Below are 17,273 nucleotides of genomic sequence, written 5' to 3'. Positions count from 1 at the left end.
ACACGCATTTCTGGAGCCGTGTTTACATGTCAAGTCCCCAGAGATTTAGCAATTTCCTGGCTGGCCATAACTGCATTGGTGGTGGGGGGACGCCGGGGATTGAGATGAGGGGCATTCCATCTCTGAGATAAACCTCAGCCCTATTTTAACTTTTTATTTTATTTTATTTTTGGTGGTACTGGGGTTCCTGGAAGCCCTTCTACCTCAGGGCTACACTCCCAGACCTATTTTTTATATTTTTATTTGGAAACAGGGTCTCTTAAACCATCACCACTGGCTTCGAACCTGCGCCATCCTCCTGTCTCCAACTCCCAAGCGTGGGGATTACAAGCATGCACCGCCACACCCGGCTCATAGATGAGAATTTTTTTTTTTAATTTTTTTTTTTTTGGTGGTACTGGGGTTCCTGGAAGCCCTTCTACCTCCGGGCTATACTCCCAGACCTATTTTTACATTTTTATTTGGAAACAGGGTCTCCTAAGCCAGCGCGCGCGGCTGGCTTCGAACCTGCGCGATCCTCCTGTCTCTGCCTCCCAAGCGCGGGGATTACAAGCGTGCGCCACCACGCCCGGCTTAACTTTTTATTTTGAAACAGGATCTTGCTAAATGGCTGAGGCTGTCCTCGAACCTGCGATCCTCTCATCTCAGTCTCCCAATTACTGGAATCACAGGTGTGCCACCATGCCTGACTCATGACTTTATTTTCACTGATCAAATCATTTAAGACGCAGTTATGAGCTGGGTGTTGTGGCACATACCTGGAGTCCAGCTACTTGGGAAGCTGAGACAAGAGGATCACTCAAGCCCACAAGTTCCAAAAAGCTGGGCAACGTGACAAGACTCCATCTCAAAATAAAGAAGTGATATGCCAAAGCTGACAGAAAATTGTATTCTCTGCCATTCCAATATTACTGGTTACGTTCCAATATTAACCACAGCTATTAAGTCTCTGTCATCTCTAAAGAGTTTGGGTTTTATCCTGATGTTTGTTTGGAAGCTTTGCTAGAGCCTATTAGAATTCATGTCTTCAACAAAGTGCATTTCAAAGCCTCATGTGCTTTAAGCTACTGATATTTCACAAAACAATTTTTTTTTTTTTTGCAATACTGGGGATTGAACCCTGCAGTATTCTACCTCTACCCAGCCCTATTTTATTTTTTTGAAACAGGTTCTCACTAAATTACAGAGGGCCTAAGTAGCTGAGGCTGGCCTTGAATCTGTAATCCTCCTATTTCAGTCTCCCAAGTACTGGGATTATAAGCATGGCAATCTGGCCCCTTGTATTTGTATTTGCATTTTTTTTTCTTTTTCTACTTCCTGGACACCATGAGATGAGCCACTTCCTCTGCCACATGCTCCCACCATAATTGACTATAGTGCCACAGGCCCAAAGTTATGTTGTCAGTTATCATGGACTGAAACCTCTGAAACTGTAGGTCAAAATGCACAGTGTTTTAAGTTTATAATATCAGGTATTTTGTTACAGTAATTAAAAGTTAACACACCTCCCAAAAAATGAAAACAAGAGTACAAGTGGGCGAGGTGGCGCACACTTGTAATCTCCGCACTTGGGAGGCTGAGATAGGAGGATCGCACAGGTTCGAACCCAGCCTCAGCTACTTAGTGAGGCTCTCAGCAACTTAGTGAGACCCTGTTTCCAAATAAAATATGAAATAGGTCTGAGAGTACAGCCCAGAGGTAGAAAGACCCTGGGTTCCACCTCCAGTACCACCACAATAAATAAAATAAATAAATAAATAAATATTTTAAAAATGAAAACACCATTCAAACAAAAACTTGTGCATGAATGTTCATGGTAGCATAATCTCAATAGGTACAATGTGAAAACAACTCAAATGTTTATAAACTAATGAATAAACAATATGTGGAATATGTATAAGGTAAAATATATTCAACCAAAAAGATGAAAGGACTGTCCTAATCCACTTGAGCTACTTTATATCAACAACAGCAACTTATTTCATTTCTGGAGGCTGGAAAGTCCTAGATAAAAACAGATTAACCAGTAACAGCTGTTTTCTGGTTCATAAATGGCATGTTCTTGTTGTGTCCTCCTGTTGTAGAAGGAGCAAGCTGGCTCTCAGATATCTTTTATAAGGAACTAGTCTCATTGACCTAATCACTACCTAAAGGCCCTACCTCTTAATATTAACATAGGTGATTTTGCCTTCAACCTAAGAATTGGGGGCCGTGGGGTGGAACTCTTCAGACTATAACAAGTAGTAATGTAGAATACAATACAGATGAATCCCTTTAACAGTACGCTAAAATGAAAGAAGTCAGACACAGAAAGGCACATAGTATATTCTTCCACTCATATGAAATATCTAGAATAGATATATCCACACGGATACAAAGCAGATTACTCATTTTTAGGGGTTAGAAAAAGAGGGAGAGATGGGCATTCCCTGCTTAATATGTTTAGGGTTTCCTTTTTGTTACACTTAGATATAAAATGTCCTCTAAAGAGCTTATTTATTAATGTCTAGAGCTGATAAAATTCAGTCCTGAGGGATATAATCCTAGCAGTAGATAAACCTATTGGAATGATAAATCCATTGTAATCTGGGTGAAGACCCAGGCCAGTAGGGTAGGCTGGAGGTAGGACCCTGGAGGTATGGCCTTGGGGGTTTTACACATGGTTCCTCTTCCCCCTGCGCCTTCTCTCTTGCTTCTAGCCTCTACGGTGTGAGCACTGCCCATGTGCTCTCCCTCTCTCTGCTCATTGTCACCATGCCCTGAGATCCGCAGTCCTTCGCCTCACGCAGATTGAACCTGAAACTGTAAGAAAATAAATCTTCTTTCCTCTTAAATTATGTGGTCAGTCTTCTAGATTATAGCTACAAGTATGCTGATGCGAACAGAAAATGGAACCAGGTAAAAGGGATTGCTACTATATCTAAGTCTGACCATGTGGATTGAGACAAGGATTGTGAAAGGCAGACAGTGGAGACTGTGCTCAGGAGATTTTGGAGTACAAAGTGGACTCCTTAGGGAAATGGAGTCAAGGCCACATGTTACACTTTGGCAAAAAACTTACCCACATTTTGCCCTTGTCCTGAAACTTTCTGTGAGGCCAAATATAAAGATGATGAGCTGATTAAACTGGTGAAGGAAATATCAAAACAGCAAAATATCTGTATTTTGATATCTTTATTATAGATATTGATATCTGCATTCACAAACTATATACCAAATTGTGGGATTAGAAAGTAAAGCAGAGAGACTATAGATTTGTAGGTTGGCCAGAAAGGCTCTATGTAAAGCTGGGGCTCAGAGAGACGATCTCATGAAAGGAAGGAGGAGGAGGTGACCATGATGGGAGGCAGCAAGTAAAGGTGGGGCCAGGAGTGGCCCAGTGGCCACTGGGGTAGAGTGGGCCCAGCGGCTGAGATTAAAAAGGCCCCAGCGGCAATGATTAGGGAGGGCGTGGCTACCTTTTCTATTGGTGGCCCATCTCAGAGCCCATGTAAAGCTGGCTTTGCTTGAAAAAGGAGGCCATGGAGGCTTCCCTCCAGATTTCAAAGGAAGGCCTGGAAGCCAGGCAACACGTAGCAGAGTCAGAATCCCTGTGAGCAGGCCCAAATGGGGCACTTTGTGAAGCTGTGAGGGTGAAGCCAGGGTTGCAAAAAAAATCCCTGAGATTTAGAAATGCCAGGAACAAGGAGCGACCACGAGGAAGGCTGCTAACGTTGCGCCATGGAGACAGGCTGGAAGAGGCCGTAAACTTCCCATTACAGCCAGCCAGGCGGCAGGCGAGGGGCTGCCAAGGCCCCTTGAAGATGGCTTCTCACCCCAAGAGCCCTGGAGGCCAGAAGTGGAGCTGCAATGTCAAATGCTTGCCCTGCTGGATTTCATTCCTGTTTGGGGCCCATTCCTTCTTTCTATGGCCCTACTCCTTCCTTTGGGAATGTAAATGTTTACTCTTTGCAGTTATATATTGGATGCATGTAATTTGCTTTTTATTTTGATCCTCATTCTTACAGGGACTCACAAGAATTCACCTTGAGTCACAAAGGAGACTTTGGACTTTTCAGCAATGCTAAGACTATTAAAGACTTTGGGAACTCTTGGAGAGTACTAAATGCATTTTACATTCTGAGTTGGGCATGAGCTCTTTAGGGGCCAGGGTAGAATGTTATAGTTAGATAGAAAATGTCCCCTATGGAGCTCATTTACCGTGTGAAGCTGATGTAACTGAGTCATGGGGGTTGTAACCCCAGCAGTGGATAAGTCCACTAAGATGGATTTATCTGGGTCAGGAGGGTATGGCTGGAGATGAGGGTGCAGTCTGGCACCCCTGTTCCTTTCCCTTGCTGCCAGTCTCTAGGATGTGAGCTCCTCTCTCTGCTTCCTGCTACATGCCCTGAGATCTGCAGTCCTCAGCTTCACATGGACTGAACTCCAAATCATAAGAAAATAAAATTTTCCTCTAGCTTACATGGTCAATCTTTTATAGCTGCAAGAATGCTGACCAGAACACTTTTGCAATAACAAAAGTATCTTAAATCTAGAGAAAGTGATGGCTACACATTGTGAACTGACTAAATGTCATTGAACTGCTTGCTTTAAAATGGCTCATTTTTGTTATTTTTATTTTACTTTTCTTTTTTTAAATACAATAAGCTTTGAGGGGATCGATTGCTGAAACAGCAGTGTAAGGATCTCCACAAACCTGCTCCCTAGAAAAACAATCATAACCAATGAAAATTATGTTTACAAATACCATTTTAGGTCTAAAAGTGTCCCAAGAACATACAGCAAATGAAGAAACATTTGTTGAAGAAAATCTAGAAAACACTTGATAAGAACAGTAAGATTGTGTGGCCCTTGAGCCATACCACACCCTTTTTCCCACTCCCCACCTCGGCATACTAGAAGCTCTATTCTGAGGGGATGTGGCCAAGAATGCAGTGCTCCCCTCAGGTTTAAATCGTGGACCAAAAGAAAGGCAGGCATTCAGCATTTCTCACCCCCAGCCTGTGATGACTGTGTTGCACAGGTTAAAATTTACATGAGTGTGGCCAAGAGGATGGGAACTCCCTTCATCTCTCCAGACCTCCTTTGTACACCAGCCCCAAAAAGACATCATAGCATAGAGGCTCTGTCATAGATGCAACAGCCGTGGACACTAATGTCCCAATTGCCCCGGCTTTGATTTGTTCATAGGACAGAAGCTCCGTGCTGTGAGACACAGCTAAGACCAGAGATGACCAGCCTGCCCAGCACCATGCTCCTGAAGCAAGGTTGTCACTCCAAGAGAAGGCTCTGTCCATGTCTCCCAGCTCTAAAGCAGTGGCTTAAACATCATACTCAGACAGAGGCAGACACAAAAAGCTCCAAAGCTCTTCCCTATTCTCACCATAAGGTGAGATAGCCCTGTTTAAGTTTTAGGAATTCCAATAGTGTGGTGGTTTAGCACTATGGTTTGAATGTGCATTTCTAACAAATGATGTTAAACGTCTTTTCATGTTTTTATGCACTTTTTTTGAAACCTGCCCGTTTTTAAAATTGAGTTGTCTTATTAGAATTCAGGATCAATGACTTCCTTTATATTATTCTGAATGCAATTTTTTCAGATATATGACTTCTAAATATTTTATCTCAGTTTGTATCTTGCTTTTTCATTCCCTTAATGGTATTGAGGACCAGATGTTTTTAATTTTGAGAAAGTCCAATTTATCAACTTTTTCCTTTATATACTATGATTTTAGAACAGTAGATAAGAGCCGGGCGTGGTGGCGCACGCTCGTAATCCCAGCGCTTGGGAGGCTGAGACAGGAGGATCGCACAGGTTCAAAGCCAGCCTCAGCTACTTAGTGAGGCTCTCAGCAACTTAGTGAGAACCATGTTTCCAAATAAAATATAAAATAGGTCTGGGAGTGTAGCCCAGAGGTAGAAACCCCTGGGCTCCACCCCCAGTACCACCAAAAAGAAGAAAAAAAAGAATAGTAGATAAGAAATCTGCCTAAGCCAAAGTCACAAAATTTTCTCCTACATTTTCTAGTTTTGCATTTTACATTTAGATTTTTAGCCCATTTTGAGTTATTTTTAAAATATGGATCAAAGTTATTTTGCATATGGATATTTAATTATTTCACTAGGGGAAAATCCAATTATTTCACTTCCATTACTAAAAAAATGACTTCTTTTCTATTGAATTTCATTTTTGTTTAAAGCAATTGACCATGTGCGAATCTATTTATGGGGCCTCTCAGCAGTTTCACTGATTTGTCTATTCTGATGCAAGAACCACATTGTCTTAATTACTGTAGCATTATAATAAATCTTCAAATCAGAACGTATAAGTTCTGCAATGGCGTTCATCTTTTCCCAAGTTAATTTGGCTATTCTAGATCCTTTCCGCTTGCATATGAATTTTAGAATCAGCTTGCCAATTTCTGTACATGTTTTTTTTTTTTTTTTTTTTTGCAGTTCTGGGGATGGAACCCAGAGGCATATGACCTCTGAGCTACACCCCCTGCCCAATTTTTTATTCTTTATTTTGAATCAGGGTCTCACTGAGTTGCAGAGGGCCTCACTAAGTAGCTGAGGCTGGCCGCAAACCGCGATCCTCCGGTCTCAGCCTCCCGAATGCTGGGATTACAAGCGTGCGCCACCACGCTCGGCTTGTACATGTTTATTCTGCTGGGATTTTAAGTGAGATTGTCTTTGAATCTATAGAAAAAATAGGGAAAAACTGATATATCAGTAATACTGAGTTTTCCATCCCATGAATACAGCATATTTGTTATTTAGGTTGTCTCTAGTTTCTTTTTTTTTTTTTTTTTTGTGGTACTGGGGTTCCTGGAAACCCTTCTACCTCCAGGCTACACTCCCAGACCTATTTTTATACTTTTTAAATTTGGAGCCGGGCGTGGTGGCGCACGCTTGTAATCCCCGCGCTTGGGAGGCAGAGACAGGAGGATCGCGCAGGTTCGAAGCCAGCCGCGCGCGCTGGCTTAGGAGACCCTGTTTCCAAATTTAAAAAAAAATGTAAAAATAGGTCTGGGAGTGTAGCCCAGAAGTAGAAGGGCTTCCAGGAACCCCAGTACCACCCAAAAAAAATAAAAAAATAAAAATAAATTTGGAAACAGGGTCTCTTAAACCAACGCAGCTGGCTTTGAACCTGCGCGATCCTCCTGTCTCCACTTCCCTCTCTAATTTGTATTAGTCATGTTTTGCAATTTTCATGTACAACTCAATCACATCTTTTGTCAAATTTATTCCTAAATATTTGATTTTTTTGATGCTATCAATTTTTTAATTTCAATTTCGGATTGTTCATTACTAGCATCACAAATAGTTTTATTATATACAGGTTTAATATCCTACAGCTTTACTAAATTCACTTATCCTAGTAACTTTTTCGTAGATTCCATAGGATTTTCTATATTAATGATTATACTAGATACCCTTCTTCATATTCTTCTTCTTTTTCTTAGTGCTGGAGATTTAACCCAGCAAATTTGTTCTACCACTGAGCTATACGTGTGTGTGTGTGTGTGTGTGTGTGTGTGTGTGTGTGTGTTGTGTGGTACTGGGGGTGGAATCCAGGCACTTTCTACCTCCTGGTTACACCCCAGCCCTATTTTATACTTTATTTGGAAACAGGGTCTCACTACATTGCTGAGAGCCTCCCTAAGTAGCTGAGGCTGGCTTCGAATCTGTGTGATCCTCCTGTCTCAGCCTCCCAAGTGCTGAATTACAAGCGTGCGCCACCACACTCGGCTCTTTTTCCCTTTTTAAATAATTTTTTGAGATACAGTCTAAGACACCAGGCTAACCTCCTACTTTTGATCCTCCTGCTTCAGTCTCCCAAGTAGCAAGAATTATAGGCCTGAAACATGAGCACCTGGCTTTTTCTTTTTATAATCAGTAAAGAATGTTAAATTTTGTCCATGCTTTTCTGCATCTATTGAGATGATCATATAGATCCTCTGTTTTTAGTTTAAAACTGGTGAAAATGTTACATTGACTGATTTTTCAAATGTTAAGATTAAATGCTTTCACAAGTTCCAATTGATCATGATGTAAATATTATATATATATCTTTTTATGTATTAAATACATTTATGGATATATTTTAGCTGTATCTCATTTACATATTATAAATATATATAAATTTAATTTTCTACAATTTTGTTTAAAGTATTTATATTTACGTTTATGAGGAATATTGGCATATAGTTTCATTTGTCCAGTTATATTGATTTTTTCAGTGCTAGGTATTGAATTATTAATCACTTGATAAGTTTTGGTATCAGGTTAATACAGAACTCAAAATGTGTAAGGAAATTAAGCCCCCTTCTTCAATTTTCTAGAATAATTTTTATAAAATTGGTACTGATTCCTTCTTAAATTCACCAGTAAAGCCATCTGGGCCTAGATTTTCTTTTAGGGAAAGGTCTTTAGCAGCAAATTAAGTTTTTTTTTTTTTTTTTTTTTTTTTGGTGGTATTGGGGTTCCTGGAAGCCCTTCTACCTCCGGGCTACATTCCCAGACCTATTTTTACATTTTTATTTAGAAACAGGATCTCCTAAGCCAGCACGCGGCTGGCTTTGAACCTGCGCGATCCTCCTATCTCTGCCTCCCAAGCGTGGGGATTACAAGCGTGCGCCACCACGCCCGGCCAAATTAAATTTCTTTACAGGACTATTTGGCTATTAGTTTTTATGTAAGCTTTGATTCTTTGTATTTTCTAAGAAAGTTTGTATTTCTGCTGTCAAAACTGGCATGAAATTGTTCATAATAAGATTTGCTAATAATATTCTATAAATGTTAAAAAAGATAAATAAGTGTTCAGTGATATAAAATTTCTTTAATTATATCTTTAAATATATCTTAAACTGCATCTCAAAAATTCTATGTCATGGTTTCATTTTATACACTTCAAAATACTTTCTAATTTCTCTTTTGATATGGGGGGGGTGCTGGGGATTGAATCCAGGGCATTCTACCTCTGTTATTTTGAATAAGGTTTCATGAAGATGTGGTGGGCCTTGCTAAGTTGCTAGAGCTAGCACCACAAACCTGGGATCCTCCTGTCTCAGCCTCCCAAGTCCTGGGATTACAGACATGCGGCACCACACCTGGCTCTGATATCTTCTTTGACATATGAGTTATTCAGAAGTATGTAATTCAGTGGCCAAGCACATAAAAATTTTCCAGAATGTTTTATATTATTGATTTCTAACTTAATTCTGTTGCGGTCAAAAAAACTATATTTTATGCCAGATCTTGTGGAAAGTATATCACATGCTTCTCAGGAAAAAAGCTGAAAAACTCTGACACTGAGAAAAATAAAGAAAATAATAATAATATGAGATCGCAAGTCAGCTAAAAAGTAAATATGAAATAACAATGTTTTTGTGTGATCCTGGGAATTGAACCCAGGGGCATTCTACCTCCAAGCTACACCCCAGCCCTACTTTTTTTTTTTTTTAAACACATCTGGAGGGCCTCACTAAGTAGCTGAGGCTGGCTGTGAACCTGCAATCCTCCTGTCTCAGTCTCCCAAGTATTGCGATTACAAGCGTGCACTCCTGGCCAAAAAAATATTTTTTGAATACTAAAATAAATATTAGTGAATTGATACCTTGAATTTGCTTCAAAACTATCCAGGGCGGGGGTCAGTGGAGAGGGAAAAGATGAAGCACAAGTGGCCAGGGGTCGAAATATGAAGGTGAATACAGTTCATGATGGTTCATGACACTATTTGACTTGTTTAAACATTTAAATTTTTCCAAAACAAAAACTTTTTAAAAAATGCAATAACAGCGCTTCAGTTACTGAAACCTAAAATAAATAAAACTTAGGGGGAAATAGTAGTAACTCAAACACTGTTTAAAAGAAAAGATTGCTAACAGTATCTTTCATGTGCATTTGGACAGAGCCTGCCTATTTGTAAATAAGAGATAACAAGTGTACATGTTGGATAACCAGGAGTCACTGGAGTTTACTAACAAGAAGGGAGTGGGTTCCAAGTGAAGTTCCAACGCAGCTGCCCAGCAAAACTAGAAGAGAATAATACACCACAGCAAAAGTACTGTGTGCCTGTGTGTGTCCTAAAATTTGTCAATATATTTCAAACTTTTCTTCAAAGTTAATTTCATCTTTTTTCATAGATACTGCCTAGCACATTTTCCCGAGATGAAATATTTCCTTCATAATAATACTATTTTCAAAAATGGACTATTAACTCTACTATATACTGTTTCAAGATGCGGTGAGGAAAAGTTTTCTTTTCATCTGATTAATGCTTTCATTATTAAACACATGAAGTTTTATCACAACACAGGTTCATGTTGAAAATTTCAGGAAGGCCCTAATTATGCATTATCACAGCATAACGGGAAGTTTTTGTTTTGTTTTGTTTGCAGGTCTGTGGATGGAACCCAGGGGCATTCGATCGCTACTCCCCCTGCCTATTTTTTATTCTTTATTTTGAAACCAGGTCTCACTGAGTTGCAGAGGGCCTCACTAAGTAGCTGAGGCTGTCCGCGAACTGCGATCCTCCGGTCTCAGCCTCCCGAATGCTGGGATTACAAGCGTGCGCCACCACGCCCGGCTTAACGGGAACTTTAATATAACAAAAATGTACGTGTCTACCACGTGTTTAGTGTGAGTGACAGAGCAGTCAACAAACAGGCAAGGTCCCTAATGGTCTGCGCTTTCTGAACATCAGAACACTTTGATCCCCATTCTCCATATAAAGAAACAGAGACCCAAGGGGGCTAAAATAATATCTGCCCTTGTCTGTACACTTCATCAGTGGCGAGCCTAGAGCAAAAGAGAGCCCGGGTTTCTCGACTCTCGGGGCAAGGTGAATTTACAGAAACTAAACTTTATACTACACCGGGGAGGCGTATCCTGAAGAAATACAGCACAGTCTCAAATTCCTTAAGCGAATCACACTTCCATTTATTTTTATCACTGCTAAAGAGGAAACCTTATATTATTACTCTTGAAGACAGTGCTTAACCTAAGCCAATGGTTCAGCCCAGTGTCCAGCTCATATTTAACTAGGGCAGCAAGGTTCTCAGCCTGGCATGGAACGTTCATTACTGACGACTACTGCTAAAGACAGTGGGTGGGAATCCCATTTAAAAAAAAAAAAAAAAAAAAAAAAAAAGCTGAAAAATGGATGCAACCTTCTGGCACGTTTGCCCATCGGCAGGAGCTCCCGGGCTGCAGGGCGGCTGCGGCGGGTCCCCGCAGAGCCCCCCGCCTGCAGCCCAGCCCGGCTGCCCGCGGGCTCCGCCCCGGCCGGCGCCTCCCGCCCCGTTCAATTTTCCCACGCCCACGGCCGCGGGCGCCGGGGCTCCCACCTGCGCGCCGGCCTCCGGCTCGGCTTCGCCGGCCCCGGCGGGCGCGACGCGGTCTGGCCTGGGCGTGGCGCGCCCCGGGACCCCGCGGGGTCAGCGATCCGCGGCAGCCGCACCCCGGCCCGCGCGCCGCCGAGCCGCCGTGACAGGTGCAGCGCCCTCCGCCCGCGCGCGCCCGCCGCCCCGCGCGCACCACCTGTCGGGCCGCTGTGCGCGCGCCGCGGCCGACGCCCCGCCCGGCTCCCCAGGAGCGGCTGGCAGCGGCCGCCGGCGTCCCGGGAAGGTGGGGGCTTTACCGGAGAGTGGGCCCCACGCAGGCGGTGTCCGTGCTCTGGATCTCCTGCAAGATCCGCTCGTGCTCGGGGACGGTGCCCAGACCCTCGCCGCTCTCCGCCATCTTGGCTGGAAGCTGAGGAGCCGGCGGGGCGCGCGCCCGGCGGGCGGCGGGGGCGCGCGGCGGGGAGCGCGAGCGCGAGGGGCGGGGCGAGGGCGGCGGCGCGCGGGCGCGTGACCCGCCGGCCCCGGGTAAGGGTGCGGACGGCGGCGGGGATGGGCGCGCTTCGCAACCTGCCCCTAGTGGTCTACTGGCTGGCTTTTAAGGGATAATTTTTTCTTTTCTTTCCTTTTTTTTTTTTTTTTTTTTTTTTTCCAGTACCGCGGATGGAACCCAGGGGTATTCGAGCTCCGCAGCCCTATTTTTTTCTTTTTTTGCAAGTTTGGGAATGGAACCCAGGGGCATTCACCTCCGAGCTACACCCCCTGCCCTTTTTTTTATTCTGTATTTTTTTTGCAACAGGGTCTCACTAAGTTACGGAAGGCCTCACTAAGTTGCTGAGGCTGTCCGCGAACCACGATCCTATGGTCTCAGCCTCCCGAAGACTGGGATTACAAGTGTGCGCCACCACCCCCAGCTCGCAGCCCTATTTTTTATTCTTTATTTTGAAACAGGGTCTCACTGAGTTGCAAAGGGCCTCACTAAGTAGTAGCTGAGGCTATCCGAGAACCGCGATCCTCTTGTTTCAGCCTCCAAAATTACATGCCCAACTTTTTTTTTTTTTTTTTTTTGGTGGTGATGGTGGTGGTGGTACTGAAAATTGCACCTAGAGGCATTCTACCTCTAAGCTACACACCCACGCCTTTATTTTTTATTTATTTATTTATTTTTATTTTACTGAACCTCGCTAAATTACTGGGTTAGTCCAGGAACCTGAGATCCTCCTGTCTTAACCTCCCAAGAGCTGGGAGTACAGACATGCACCACCACGCCTGACTCTAGAGCATACATGCTTGTCTTCTGTGTGCCACGCACTGGGACTGACATGGTAACGCAGGGGATGGACCACGGGCCATCCTCAATCTGTAATAAGAGATACGGGAACGTTTAACAAGAGGTCCTGATTTTCTCTGAGTGGTGAGGAGTCAGGGAAAGGGGCAAATGCTTTCATAGAAAGCAAACTTGTGTGTGGTAGTAAGATTTATTTTAGGAACCAACACCAATTCCAGTTGACAGCCCTGAGGACAGCCCTGAGTGGTTTCATGTCCCCTGCGGAAGCAAGTTCACAGAGGCCAGTCAACTTGGAAGTAAATCAGAAATGGCAGAAAAACAACTTAGGACACTCGATGGCAAAGATAACAAAGAAAGCCAAAGGCAACTTGTGACTTTCTACCAAAGTCCTTGAGCTCACATGACCCCCCAAGTAGCCGGGCTGGGGAGGGGTGGGAACTCCTGAAAGGTCCCCGGCCAGCCACTAGGTAGAAAGAGAGGCAGCTGGCTTCAGCAAAAGGACCTACATAGACTGTGACCTGATTAGCAACAGTTTGTGGGACACTGTGTAAACCAGTTTGTCTTGATCGAAGCAGCTAGCAAGGAAGATTAAAAAGGAACATGGGAACTTAGCCTGAGGGACGGCTGTTTTCTGGTCTCCATTGATCCCAGGCTTCAATCTTCTCTCCTGCTTGGGGCCCTTCACCATCCAGCTGACTCATTACATCTGTGAGCCTCTACTACAAGCCTGCCTCCTGTCTCCTCCCCGCAGTGAGGCCCTGAGGTGGAATTGCATAATACTTAAAAACAGAGCCCTGAAGACACATGTCCTTGATTGAATTCTTGAATCAATGTCACTTCCAGCTGTGTGTCACTGGAGCCAGAATCTAGTACCTTTATTTATTGATCGATTTTATTTTGGTACTGGGCATTGAACCTAGGGGCATTCTACCTCCAAGCTACACCCCCCAGCCCAATTTTATTTTTTATTTGGAAATAGGGTCTCACTAAGCTGCTGAGGGCCTCGCTAATTGCTGAGGCTGGCGGGCCTCAAACCTGTAATTCTCCTGCCTCAGTCTCCTAAGTACTGGGATTAGAACCTTTCTATCACAGTTTCCCCATCTGTAAGTGATCGTGACAATAATGTCTACCTTATATTGCTGTCCCATAACATATTTATACTGAGGATTGAACCCAAGGGGATTCTACCTCTGAGCTGCACCCACAGCCCTATTTTGTTATTTTGAAACACTGCCTGACCTGGAACCTATGATCCTTCTGTGTCAGCCTCCCACATATGGGGTTTACGGGTATGTAGTAATGTCCTATATTATATTAATATATATGGTATCAATTTTCTATTTATTATATAAATCATTGATATTAATGTTGTACTTAATCCCCGCGCTTGGGAGGCAGAGACAGGAGGATCGCGCAGGTTTGAAGCCAGCCGCGCTGGCTTAAGAGACCCTGTTTCCACATAAAAAAAAAAAAAGTATAAAATAGGTCTGGGAGTGTAGCCCGTAGGAATGTAGCCCGGAGGTAGAAGGGCTTCCAGGAACCCCAGTACCACAAAAAAAAAAAAAAGTTGTACTTAATTTTCTACGGTTGTAACAAGTTTCCACAATCAGTAGCTTAAAACAGATCAAGTATCATATTTGCAGTTCTGTAGTTAAAAGTCTGACAGTTCTCACTGGGCTACAATCGAAGTACCAGCACCACTGCGTTCCTTTCCACAGACTCGAGGGGAAAATTAATTTCTTTGCCTTTCCCAGCCTCTAGCTGTCACTCACGCTCCTCGCCTTGTGGCCCCTTCCTTCGTGGTCAATGCCAGCAACACTACATCTCTCTGACCCTTCTTCTATGAACAGATCTCCCTGTGACTCTGATCTAGGCCAGAAAAGTTTCTCTGCTTTTAAGGAACCATGTAATTAGACCGGACCCAACCGTATAATTCAAGATAATCGTCTGTCTCAGGGTCTTTACCTTTAATTATATCTGCAACGCCCCTTTTGCTATGTTCCATTCAGAGATTCCAGGAGTTAAGATGTGAGTATCTTTGGGGGAGCGCTGTTCTGCCTGCCACACTGTGCAAGGGACGGTCCTGTAAACATTACTAACACCTTTCTTATTAATGCTCTGGCCTCCTTGGAAATTTCAAATCAAAACGTATTTCCTTCTTACAGATTCCCTGAACTAATCAATCTTCTCCAATGACTACAGATACACTTAGCACATGTATCCCCTCCCCAATCGTCTTCATCGCTTTCTCTTGTTTTGGTTAGTTCCTTTTTCTATACTTGTAGAGTTTGTTTTGTACATTTGATTCTCAGGGAAACTCCAAACATACTGACACGGAAAACCAAGGAATCTCTCCCACATCCAACTGTCTATTCCACTTGAAAACCCCATGTCAAGCCAGCGTGAACTGATCTGCTTCCAGTACTTTAATGGTATAGGAGAATCCAGACCTCCTCTGAAAAACCCCACTTCCTTGAGCTTTAAGAATACATAGGAACAGAAAAATCTCCTCCCAAATCCACCAGCATTGTCACACCATCTCCTTGAGTTCAGATGCCAATTTTTTTTGATCCCCAACTTCCTATATTTCCTCAGGGAATTCTACACATAGCTGAGAGAAAGCTGAAAGAGTTTTTAAATCAAACAGTGCTGAAGTTTCAAAGTCACTGGAAAGAGTTCAGGAGGAGCCAGAAAGGAGCACGCCACGCAGATCTGAGCAGAAGGTAGAAGTTTGATTAATCTATGATTGGTAACGATCAGAAATGGAAACAATATGGAATTCTAAAAAGTTAATTTCTTCCAACTTGCTCTTTTTATTTTGATATTAAAAATAACATCTTATCATAGGGTTGTCTTTAGTCACCTTGCTAGACACCACAGCACTAACAGAGAATGTTACCAAAAATTCTCCGATGCCCCCCTTTTATCAAGAGCTCCAATGTAAAAAACACTATTTACAAAACTCACCAAGTGCTCAGTGCACGTTTGTCTACCACTATGAGCTACATTATGATGTGAGATATAATGTGTCAATAAAAGTATAAAAAAGAGCCAGGCGTGGTGGCGCACGCTTGTAATCCCTGCCCTTGGGAGGCGGAGACAGGAGGATCGCGCGGGTTCGAAGCCAGCCGCGCTGGCTTAGGAGACTCTGTTTCCAAATAAAAATATAAAATAGGTCTGGGAGTGTAGCCCAGAGGCAGAAGGGCTTCCAGAAACCCCAGTACCACCAAAAAAAAAAAAAATTATAAAAAAGAAACAAATACTAGACCGATCTTCCAGACAAAGGATCAGTAAAGATGTCTCAGAACTAAAGAACACCATTAACCAAATGGACCTGTTGGACACATATAGAATATTTCACCCAACTACAGCAGAGTTTACATTTTTCTCAGCTGCTCATGGAACCTTCTCCAAAATAGATCACATCCTGGGACACAAAATGAGCACTAGCAAATTTAAGAAATGTTACATACTTCCCTGTGTCATTTCAGACCATAATGGAATGAAACTAGAAATCAACTATAAGAAGACCCAGAGAAACAACATAAACATGTGGAGACTGAACACCACACTTCTGAATGAAGAATGGGTCATAGAAGATGTAAGAGGTGAAATCAAGAAATTTCTAGAAACAAATGAAAATAAAGAAACAACATATCAAAACCTCTGGGACACTCTGAAGGCAGTATTAAGAGGAAAATTTATAGCACTGAGTGCTCACATAAGAAAAACAGAAAATCTTCAAATAAATAGCCTAACGACACACCTCAAAGCCCTTGAAAAGCAGGAACAATTGAACCCCAAAGCCAGCAGAAGACGGGAAATTATTAAAATTAGAGCAGAAATTAACGAAATAGAGAATAAAAAAACAATACAGAAAATCAACAAAACCAAAAGCTGGTTTCTTGAAAAAATTAACAAGATTGATAAACCACTATCCAACCTAACTAAAAAAAAAGAGAGAATCAACCCAAATTATGAAGATAAGGGATGAAAAAGGAGATATTACTACTGACAGCGTAGAAATCCAGAGGATTATCAGAAACTACTTTGAAAAACTATACTCCAACAAAATGGAAAATCTGGAGGAAATCGACAACTTCCTAGATAAATACAACCTTCCTAAACTGAGTCAAGAAGATATAGAACACTTAAACCAACCAATAACAATCAAAGAGATTGAAACAGCAATAAAGAGCTTACCATCAAAGAAAAGCCCAGGACCAGATGGTTTCCCAAGTGAATTCTATAAAACCTTTATAGAAGAGCTTATCCCAATACTACTCAAACTATTTCACGAAATAGAAAAAACCGGGACTCTCCCAAATACATTCTATGAAGCCAACATTACACTAATACCCAAACCAAATAAAGACAGTTCAAGGAAGGAAAACTACAGGCCTATATCTCTGATGAACTTGGATGCAAAACTATTAAACAAAATACTAGCAACACGCATTCAAAACCACATCAAGAAAATCATTCACCGTGACCAGGTAGGGTTCATCCCAGGGATGCAAGGCTGGTTCAATATACGAAAATCAATCCATGTAATTCATCATATAAAGAGAATCAAAGCAGGGCGTGGTGGCGCACGCTTGTAATCCCCGCGCTTGGGAGGCGGAGACAGGAGGATCGCG

The 17,273-nt window shown here is 42.6% G+C and overlaps 1 protein-coding gene across 2 annotated transcripts in view; it reads right to left on the bottom strand.

Annotated features, from left to right (window-relative positions):
* EXOC6 (exocyst complex component 6) overlaps positions 1-17,273 on the bottom strand; it is a gene marked incomplete at both ends in the record, with an annotated part of 189,414 nt that overhangs the window by 156,471 nt on the left and 15,670 nt on the right. Inside the window, one exon of one of the 2 annotated variants that reach the window (XM_080693999.1) lies at positions 11,645-11,745. The exons of the other annotated variant lie outside the window; for it this stretch is intronic. Coding sequence (XP_080550125.1) covers positions 11,645-11,745 — 101 coding nt within the window. Of the gene's footprint in view, positions 1-11,644; positions 11,746-17,273 lie in introns of those variants that run through there. 2 annotated transcript variants of the gene reach the window in all.

This window comes from Muscardinus avellanarius (genome assembly GCF_963383645.1).
Source record: "Muscardinus avellanarius genome assembly, chromosome: 4".
In the NCBI taxonomy this organism is placed as follows: Eukaryota; Metazoa; Chordata; class Mammalia; order Rodentia; family Gliridae; genus Muscardinus; species Muscardinus avellanarius.
The sequence above is the reverse complement of the archived record's forward strand: the minus strand, read 5'-3'. Positions and strand labels throughout refer to the sequence as shown.